The sequence below is a fragment of the Morus notabilis genome, unplaced genomic scaffold (genome assembly GCF_000414095.1).
Source record: "Morus notabilis unplaced genomic scaffold, ASM41409v2 Scaffold467, whole genome shotgun sequence".
Taxonomy (NCBI): domain Eukaryota; kingdom Viridiplantae; phylum Streptophyta; class Magnoliopsida; order Rosales; family Moraceae; genus Morus; species Morus notabilis.
In genome coordinates, this window is record NW_010361652.1 from 231,742 (window position 1) to 242,179 (window position 10,438).

The 10,438-nt window shown below is 34.6% G+C and overlaps 2 protein-coding genes across 3 annotated transcripts; both read right to left on the minus strand.

Moving 5' to 3' along the window:
* Window positions 1–253: 253 nt before the first annotated feature.
* On the minus strand, window positions 254–3,804 carry LOC112092042 (purine permease 1-like). Its single transcript, XM_024167190.1, has 3 exons — window positions 3,796–3,804; window positions 776–1,297; window positions 254–367 (listed from the first exon to the last, which is right to left on the minus strand). Exons 1-3 carry the CDS (start codon window positions 3,802–3,804, stop codon window positions 254–256), a joined length of 645 nt encoding a protein of 214 aa, XP_024022958.1.
* Window positions 3,805–5,021: 1,217 nt separating this feature from the next.
* LOC21408727 (purine permease 3) lies at window positions 5,022–8,567 on the minus strand. Of its 2 annotated transcripts, XM_024167161.1 has the most exons (3): window positions 7,690–8,567; window positions 5,314–5,668; window positions 5,022–5,109 (listed from the first exon to the last, which is right to left on the minus strand). In XM_024167161.1, exons 1-3 carry the CDS (start codon window positions 8,446–8,448, stop codon window positions 5,099–5,101), a joined length of 1,125 nt encoding a protein of 374 aa, XP_024022929.1. In that variant the 5' UTR covers window positions 8,449–8,567; the 3' UTR covers window positions 5,022–5,098. The 2 variants fall into 2 exon arrangements, with proteins under 2 accessions (XP_024022929.1, XP_010098679.1); XM_010100377.2 differs by having other exon boundaries at window positions 5,070–5,668.
* Window positions 8,568–10,438: the final 1,871 nt, after the last annotated feature.

The following is a 10,438-nucleotide window of genomic DNA, read 5'->3' on the forward strand; positions in this document are numbered from 1 at the left end:
ATTTAATATATTTAATAATATTATTTATTTAATATATTATTACATGTTTTCAAAAATTAAACCACCAAACGCAGTTTCAGTTTTTTTTTAAACTGAAATCAATCTCTGAATAAAACTACCAAACGATTTTCAGAAATGAGTCCAAAATAAAAATAAAAACATTTTTGTTTTTATTTTCATACAAAAAATAAAAACGTTTTGGAAACAATTCCAAACGCACCCATAATGTTTGGCTATACATTAAACTTTCCTCTTATATGTGCCAGATTATTGCACTCCACAAAAGCACCACGCAGTACTTGGTCTCCCCTAGCTCCAATTTTTTTTTTTCTTTTTTTTTTTTTGCTTCTCTTGGAGTTGGAATACCCTGCAAACAAATAAAAATAAATAAAAAGGAAAGAGCTTATTAAGCATATGATTACATCATATTATCATCATCCAGCAAATCGAACATTAGCTTTGTTTCTTATTTTTTATTTTTTGACCGTTTGTGGTAAAGAAAATATATGTAGTTTTGCAAAAGAGGGTGAATTATACGCACAAAATTTGATAGAACTTGATCAGAAAGATCCAATGGTTGAAAGGTCTAACTAATTTCCAAATTCTCTATTTTTCTCTAAAAAGTCCGACACATTTTCATTGGAATAGCTTAAAAGGAAAAAGTACTTGAAAGTCTCATCAATAATTCTCGGCTGATTGATCGCCCAACAACAAAAGAAAAAAGAGAAACAATAATAATCGACAAATTTTTTTTAAAAAAAAAAAAAAGGCAAACCTGGAAATCGTTATTGACAATCATGCCGACGGTCCAAAAAGCAGTGGCGAAGAAACACATGACCATCTGAATCTCCAACACCAGGGAGTAAGTAATCTCCTGCTTCGCCTTCTTGTAGACCAGCTCCATCAACGGCAGGATGAAGCCGTAGAGCACCGCTGCCCCCAAAGTCATGAGGAACCCTACCAAGTACTCCTTGCTGTTCTCCCCCTTAGGCCGGTCGCCGCTCGTGTGGAACGCCAAGACGGCGCCTCCGATAGTAAGCAAAATGACGGCGATCACGGAATGCGATGTTAACTTCTGCTTGACGAGGAGGTAGGCGAAGGCGGCGGTGAAGACGAGCTGGGAGGCGATGATGAGAGAGGAGGTGGAGACGGGGAGGCGTGCGACGCCGTAGGCGTAGATGCAGTCATTTAAGCCGGTGAGGAGGCCAACAGCGGCGGAGGCGAGGAAAAGGAAGGGTTTTATTTTGAAGAGTTTTGCAGCTGGGTCATGGCGGCGGCTGCGGTGGAAGTGCTGCTGCTGTCAGTGTTATTGCTGTTGCTTTGTTCTTCTTGCATTTCTGTGCCTAACATGGAATAGTGGGGTTGATTCATTTTATTTTATTATAGGAGACAGATAATTAAGACTCAAGAAAGTGACATCTCCTTATCGGAAAATGATCTGGTTTTTCGCGTTTGCTTTTTGGCGTGAGATATTAATAAGGGAATAATAGTTATAAATGGAGTACTAGATAGGTATTAAATTATTAGATGCTTCTCTTCTCAAAGTCACTCTCATTCTATATACAAATATAGTAACACAGTTCGTCTGTCCTAATTGCCTGTCCATCCAGTGTTAATTCTAAGAAAAGCTTTTGACAAACGTAACTAAACGGATGGTTAAAGGCAAAAGTTATGGAAAAAGAAAAAAAGAGAGAAAAAAAAAAAAGCAAAAGGTGCTCTGATAACACTGTTTCTCCCGGGTAATTAAGTGAACAAAGCAAGAGTAGAGAGAACGGTCAGATTTGATTGCCGGTGCCTGGAGCGAAATTAGTCAAATACATTTTCTTGAACTGAATAAGAATAAAGAAATTACTTCTACATCTGAATAATTCTATTCTTTGCTTCTCTGCAATCTGAGTTGGACAAATACTATATACTGATCAGACGTAGCTACTAAACCACTCATCGTCAACGAAGCCACTTTAACCTCTGTATCGGACCAAGGATATATAGAGCTGATCTTCTTCTTTTTTAATTTTAATATGTCAGAGCTTCTTTTTTATTTTTTATTTTTTTTTATTTCATAGCTTTTTAATTATTGTTATGCTTTAATTAATATGTCAAAGCTATTTAATTATTCAGCATATCAGCTTTGTTAAACCGTATGTGGCTCTTGCCCATCATTCTAGCTTCGATGCCACCGTTGATAATGGACTTGTCAGAATATCACGTGCTATCATAGATAGTGTTGGAAAATAATCTGTCTTGCTCTTCCATCACTGTAAGATGTCTAATTTGTCATCATCAATTACAAAATTTGATTCAAAATATTTGACTAATTCTGAAGACGCTCCATGTATTGATGACAATCCTGATGCTTTCTCCTTCCTCTTCAAAAAACTCCACGATGAACTTTAGGCCATGAATTGCTCATTGACGTCGAAGTTGCCTGTTCTTGTTGTCCTGTTTCGTATTTTTTTTCATACAATGCAAATAAGTGTTCTAACATTTTCCTAGCATCGTCAATGGTTAGTTCCATATCAATATATAAATTATCTGTTGTAGCAGACATCAAACATTCAGTCCCATCTAATCCACATCTAGGATCTAAAATTATTACTAATGCATATAAAATAGGACAAATGGCCCAATAACTTTTAAATTTAGCTTCCATTTCATAACCTATGGGTGCAAAAAGATCAGTATCCCTGTAATAAGCAAATGTTTCTGAAATATTAAATAATTGATGCAAAGCTAGATGCGCAGTAGGATAATACACACTAGAAAGTAATTCGGTAGCGTTGTAGAATACTTGTAAAAATTTTAAAAAGTACTCACCAATTTTCTGATATGCATCATAAATAAAATACTCACCATGCTTACTCTTCACGTACGTAGTGATGATTTGTTGATACGGAATTGCAGTTTTCAACATTAAGTAGGTGGAGTTCCACCTATGTCTCACATCTGTTAGAAACTTTCTTGGCCGCATCTGGCTATTCTATTGTCAAAATTCTTGGAGCCGAGTTTCAGAACTAGATATGAAAGATAACGCTTTTCTAATTTTTTTTAGATGATGGGATATAGATTCAATATTAGCTTGTACTACTAAATTTATTATATGACATGCACAACGTTGATGAAAAAATTCTCCACCAAAAGGTAGTTTCAAATTTGCTTTGAACATTATTCATAGCAGTGGTGTTTGCTGATATATTATCAAAAGTAATTGTTAAAACTTTATCTTCAATGCCATAAAAATTAAAAATTTCCATTATAATAAAAAAATAGCATTTGTATTATGTGGAAAAGGACATAAATGAAAACCAATAATTCGCTTTTGTAAAACCCAATCCCCGTCAACATAATGCACTGTGATGCATAAATAACCAGTTTTATTACAACCCTCCCAAAGATTAGAAGTGCAAGAGATTGTAGCATTGAAAGACCTAAAATTATCAACAAGTGATTGTCTCATTGCATAAAAAACTTTCATGCAATCAGCTATAGTTGTGTTTCTACTTACCCATTTAAATTGTGGATAAAATGCTGTCTGAATAAATTCTTCAAATGCTGAATCATCTGTAAAAGAAATTGGTAATTCGGCACTAGCTAAAAATTTAGCTAGTGCCTCACGAGCACATTGTGCATCATAATTAAAATTTTGTAAACCTTGTGCTGCGAGTGAAAGTGTTTGTTGGCGGGAATCTACACTACCACTTTGGTGTAATGGTATACATGCTTTCCAATGTATATCAAGATGGTCAATACCCCCACCTTTTTGTTAGAAAAGTATTTTTTTCAATATTGACATACCGCACGCATTTCAACTTCACATGTTTTTGGATTAGGTCGTAGCTCCTCAGTCAAATGTTGCCATGCAGGAGCAGTGCGCACAGTCTATTTTCCCTGACACGTTCTCCAACATCCTCATTGTGCACCGATTGATTATTAACCAGAACATTATCTGCATCAGTACGGTTGGAGTTGTGCATCAAAATTTCATCATTGAAAATTGGTTGATCTTTAAAATCAGGAAAATCAGAAAAATTTTCTTCCGCCATTTTTTGTAAAAAAAAACATAAATTAATGTTAATAAAAGGGTTTATAAACAATAAACAATGTAAATAAACATTAAATAGAAACAAAATATTATACAAAAAAATAATGAGCACAGTACGTCAGTACCTTTGTTTTTTGGGGATGTAGTGGAATTTGATTGAAAATTGTAAATGAAGCAGATAAGAGAAAGTTAGGAATTGAGAGAGAAAACTAAGAATTAGAGAGAGATAGAGTTATGAGAGTGAGAGGAGTTGAGAGTTGAAAGAGATGTAGAAGAGTGAAGAATGTTGTGAGGGAGATAGGGTATTTATAGGGGTTTTGGGATGAAATTTTCAGTTTGTTACTGTTGGGCACATCACAGGCTAGGCCGGACTAGCCGTTTCCGACCGTTAGGCTCGTGACGTGCTGGGCCGCTTGTGACCGTTAGGCACGCTGCGGGGTCGTGCCAAGCCTGGGCCTCGCACGGGCCTGGACCGTGCCAGGGCTACGGGCTGAGAAATTGAGGCCTAACCCTAACCCAGTACAGGGCCGGACTGGCCCAATTGACAACTCTAATTATTGGTAAGCAACTGAAAATTGAAACTTTGTTTGGCGTACATCAAGTGAGATTTCTTCAAATTTAACAAATTAGGTTAAAAGGTTGATGGCTTTTTGTGAATGACAATTACTGAATGTTGTATTTATAACTTGTATAGTGGAGCAAGCAAGGAAAGTTGTAACTTATTAGGTTTAACATCCTATAAAGAATTGGATTAATGTAGGCTCGTAGTGATTAGCAAGGTATATATATAGAGTAATTTTCACAGCGGAAAAGAAGAATGGGAAAAAAAATGTAATAGTATCTACTTTTCATTTCTAGTGCAAACAGATTACTGTCATACAACATTTATTGTTGCCTTTTTCTTGTTCTTTTTTTTTTTTTTTTTTTTTTTTTTTTTTTTTAAGACTTTTTTGACTTTTTCGTTGTTCTATTGGTACGGGACCATGTAGCTCCAACACGCCTCATAATTATTTCCAAGAGAGAAAAATAAAATAAAAAAAAGGTCGTACCCTCCTCTCAATTGTACTCTGCAAAATTAAAACCAGGAATCCATTTATTTTTTTCTCCCTAATTGAAAAAAACAGTATTAAACACACTAACAGATACGAAATTCGTACTTTTCCTTTCTTTAGCATTTATACGAATGCCAAATCACCAAGTATAATTGTGACCCATATAAGAAGAAACGATAAAATGCATTTAATTTTGTTCTCATGGATTTAGCATCTCACTTTCTGGTTTTAGGCTACCCTGAATTTGAGGAATTTCCGCTTCTTGGATGAGCTTCTTCTTATTCTTCTTGTTTTGTTTGAACTCGCCATAGAAGTAGGAGGCAAATCCCCAGAGAGAGAGTACAAGGGAGAGACCTTTCTCGGCTGGGAAACTTTCTTTGTAGAAAATGACACCAAAGACTTCAGTCACCGGTAGAAGAACCGCAATAACAATGCCTGATAGCAAAGATGAGGCACAGTAGACGACTCCTACTGCTCCCAAGAAGAAACCTTGCCAGATTATTGCACTGCACACAAGCACCACATAGTACTTGGTTTCCCCTAGCTCAAATTTCTTTGCTTCTCTTGGAACAGCCTGCAAAAATTTAAAAAACAAGGCTTTATTTAAGCATATAATTGAATCACATCGTTATCGAGCAAATCGAACATTAGGTTTTTTTTTTTTTTTTTTTTTTTTTTTTTTTTTTTTTTTTTTTGTGTTTTTGAACCTGTCGTGATAAAAACATAATTAAGTTTTTGAAAACTAATAAATTAAATGAAAATAACATCAAAATTAGATATATATATATATATATATATAATTTGATAAAAACTCTGACGGTTGTAACTAATGCATGAATTCTCTCTAATGTTTTCTAAAAAGTTGGACGCATTTTCAATGTAGTAGCTCAAAAGGAAAAAGTTGAGAGACTTGTCAACTTTGACTGCAATCTAATCATTTCTGTTCTAATTTTTGCGCCCTGCGCCTCTTATAATTAGAAAAAGAAAGCGTTTTTTTTTTTTTTTTTTCCAAGTACTGGAAATGAATGCTAGCCGTTAGATTGATCTTTTAACAATATGCTCTATGAGTGGTTCTATTTTTTTATGTTATATAGTACATATTTTTAATGTGGACACTTACAGATTGAATTGAACAATCTAAAAACTAATCCAAAAGTCTTTACTAACTTTCATATCATAAAAATTTCGACTACAAAATTTAGTAGGAAAAAGATAAAAACTGGCCAACAATAAGAGAAAAGAAATATTTTTATCTCTAATTAATAAAACCTCGGTTCTGTCATCGTAATCCTACACATGGTAATAATCATAAACAATCATGTTAATAGGATAAAATACTATAGACACAACTCCCGTGTTAACTCTTAATACATTTAGTTTAATGGAATGATCAATCGAATGGAATGATAATTTCTAAAATCCAGTCATTTTAACATTTGGCTGAAAGAAAACGCTACAAAGACTATTCTTATGGAATTGCTATTCATCAAATGGTTAAATAACCATTTCTAAAGCGAACCAGTTAAATGATCATTACGCGTCAAAAATTAATATTAATTAAACTTCTCTCTCCCTAAATTATCTCATGTTATAAAAGTTACTTTAAATACTCTTTTCACCATCTCAATTCCTAATATAAAAACACATTTTTTAAGTTTGTTTTTACAATAACTTTGAAGATAAATATTTTAATATTTGCTTTATATCTATTATTTTGTTGATATGATCATAGGTATCACATTAGAGATATTTTATGTTAGAAATGATATTGATGCTTTTAAGTATTCTATATAGTTTACTTTTATTTTACTCTCTTGACTAATTAGTCATACATAAAAGTTAAAATTATTTAAATACTAGTCATATATCAAATAAAATATCCACCTTAAATATCAAGAGAGAAAATAACTTTAGAAAATATTAGAATTTAGTTTTAAAACATTAAAAATAATTAAATAAAGAGATAGTTTAGTCAAAACGTATACTATTCAATTTTATTCCAATAACTAACTAAATATAGTAATTGTGATTTGATCAATTTTAATTATAATATTAAATCAAACAAAAGAATTTGAATAAATCTCTACTCCCATTATATTATATTCTTATTCTTATTTCCACTCCATCCTGTCGAAGTAACGTTGCGTTATGATCATACACACCAACGTACAAAAGAGGGGTGATCGTTGAAAGTAAGAATCCAACGATGAGACAAATGACGAGAAACCACATGCGAGGAATATGACGAGAAATCACTTGCGAGGAATAGAATATTAGATATATGAAGATTATAGAGATCTCCGGACTTTTTTTTTTCCCCCTATAGAAAAGATCCCCGACGTGTTTGAAAGTATATATATATTTTTTTCTCTCTATTTGACTATCATGTGCAACTCTTTTGATTGTTCTGAAGCGGCAGTCTCCAGACTCCAGAGACACGTTATCAATTAATTAATAAAAAAAAACTCCCAAAGTTCAACAACAACAACTACTATTAATTTATCAAACAAAATAAATCTGGTTATGCTTAGCTCCCAAAAACCAAGGAAAAAGAGAAATAATAATAAGCGATAAACCAAGAATAAAAAGCATAACCTGGAAATCTTTGTTGATTATCATCCCGACGATGCAAAAAGCAGTGGCGAAGAAACACATGACCATCTGAACCTCCAAGACGAGGGAGTAAGTAAGCTCCTGCTTCGCCTTCTTGTACGCCAGCTCCATCAACGGCAGGATGAAGCCGTAGATTAAAGCCGCCCCCACTGACATCAGGAACCCCATCAAGTACTCCTTGCTACTCTCGCCCTCAGGTCTGTCGCCACTCGTGTGGAGCGCCAAGACGGCACCTCCGGCGGTTAGCAAAGCGACGGCGTTTAATGAATACGCCGTAAACTTCTGCTTGACGAGGAGGTAAGCGAAGGCGGCGGTGAAGGCGAGCTGAGAGGCCGTGATGAGGGCGGCGGTGGAGACGGGGAGGCGGGCGACTCCGTAGGTGTAGCTGTAGGCGTTTAAGCCGGTGAGGATGCCGACGACGGCGAAGGCGAGGATGAGGAATGGTTTTATTTCGAAGAATTTGGCGGCGGGGTTTTGTCGGCGGCGGCGGTAGAAGGAGAAGGCCGCGGGGAGGAGGATGATGGGCCAGCCGACGGTCTGGAGACAGCTGGAGAGCCAGACGCGCTTGCCGCCGTTGATGAAGTAGAGGCGCATGATGAGTGGCCCCCCGCAGTTCCCGATCCCTAGGATGATGATGTTCAGTACGAGGAGGGCCTTCTGCGCCTGTCTGTCGGAAGTGCTGCTTCTGTTATTGTTATTGTTATTGCTTCTGCTTTGTGCTTCTTCCATATCTGTGCCCATGGGAAATAGTGGCGATGAATTTTTTTTTTTTTTTCAATTTTCTTCTCTATAGGAGAAAGAAGACTCAGAAGAGTGACGTTACCTAAGCAGACAATGATCTAGTTTTTCGTCTTTGCTTCTTGGCGTGAGATATTAATAAGAAATGATGGAGAGTAATAAATAGAGTGTTAAAGTATAAAATTATTTTTAGTCACACTTCTCAATAGTTTAAATTTTTAGGATGGATTGATAAATTAATACAGTATTAGAGAGGAAGGTTCTGAGTTTAAATTTCCGTAATTACACTATTTATTTCCACTTAAATTGTCATCATAGATGAGGTCTTTAATATATCTCGGGCTTAAGCTTTCTAATTAATTTACTCGCACGATTGTTCATTGTCCAGTCCACACATGAAAGAGAGTGTTAAAGTATAAAACTATTGTTGACCCATCTCTCAATAATTTAAGTTTTTGGGATGGTAAACTAATATGGAGTACAACTATTAGTAGTTGAATATTATCAATACAAATGTGTATAGTCCCACATTAAAAAAATGCTTCTCTTCTTACGGTCACTCTCATATTAGCCGCTGATCTTTCAGTCGATGCATTCACACTATGCCACGTTTCACATTAAAAAAAAAAAATGCATTCACAATAGTCTATTGAGTTTAATAATGAACGAATATGCCATTTTCCCTTTTCCCTTCTTAATTTCCCTAGTTCTCTCAATTAATGGACCCACAGTAAAGGCCAACTAAACTAGTAAATACGGAGAATATAGACGAGAAATTAGTCGAGATGAAAATGAAGAAATGAAAGAAAAAGAGAGAGAGAGAGAGAGAGAGAGAGAATAAGATATGCAAGATCAGTTTAATGATATGCCCTCTACTGTCCCTCATCGTCCATCCCTATCAAATGGGCATTGGATTTCCTGTGGGTTGAAGTTGAAGAAAGAGAGAGTGGCACTTCTGTTATTAAACTTCAAAGGCTCAACTTGTTTTTAACGAAGTTAAAATAAAATTTTTGCGAAAATCGAGACATGAACTCAACGTGGTGTATTGTTAATGTAGCGGCTGATAACGCGGCTGGATAGGTGACCGCCCTTAGCATGACTTCAAAACGAATTTGAAACTCCCCTCCTAACAATCACTCTTTATACACACTAACGCGCTATTGGCGTGTGTATTCATTTATTATTCTCTTTAAAGTTTGGTTTGGTAGATCATTTAGTAAAAACAAAGTATAAGTAGAGCACATCTAAAAGGGAAAAACGTTTCTAGTCGAGATCAGACAACAAATATCTACAGGTACGGATGACAAAAAATCATTTGATACAATTACGAAAAATGTTAATTAAGTAGCGACACATTTGGAAGTAAATATTTTCAGCAGGGCAATTAGGATAAAGAAATACTTATGAGGATCGCATTTTAAAAAATGTTTAGACAATCTTACATTTGAGAAAAGTTATTTCAATAAGAATATATTAAGATAAAAAAAGCTTATTAAAAGACATTTAAAAACACAAGATATAAATCACTTTTGAGAAAATAATAACTTAAAAGCATCACATAGAAAAAATAATATATAAGTAAGGGTATTCACGGAATCTGTGAATCTGATCAATCTACCTAATTCAATTCAATCCGACGGATTGGATTGGATTGTGAGGGGTTTTGAGTTGGTCCTAGATTGGAATAATCTCAATTGAAAGGTGTTAGATTGATTTGCGGATTAAGCATTTTTCAATTCTCGAAATCCATGAATTTTAAACATATATAATATATATAATTTTTTTTAGGTTATGTTTTAATCTCATTTTGAGTTTTACTGAATCTAATTTGTCATTGTTAAGTGGGTTGTAATTATTTAGAATTTGTTGAGCTATTTAATGTTATGCTGGTTATGGATGTTGCAAACTTTGTACTTTAAAGTAATATTGATAAAAAAATAACTTCATTTTGTGTTTTATTTTGTATGAGTATTTAACATACTTATTAACTTTA

Bases quoted from the DNA above. Each gene is read 5' to 3' on its own strand.
- LOC112092042 (XM_024167190.1), bottom strand. The intron at 368-775 runs GTTTGCCTTTTT...ATTTGTTTGCAG, and splicing joins TTGTCAATAACGATTTCCAG to GGTATTCCAACTCCAAGAGA.
- LOC21408727 (XM_010100377.2), bottom strand. From the start codon at position 8,448: ATGGGCACAGATATGGAAGAAGCACAAAGCAGAAGCAATAACAATAAC. The intron at 5,669-7,689 runs GTTATGCTTTTT...AAATTTTTGCAG, and splicing joins TAATCAACAAAGATTTCCAG to GCTGTTCCAAGAGAAGCAAA.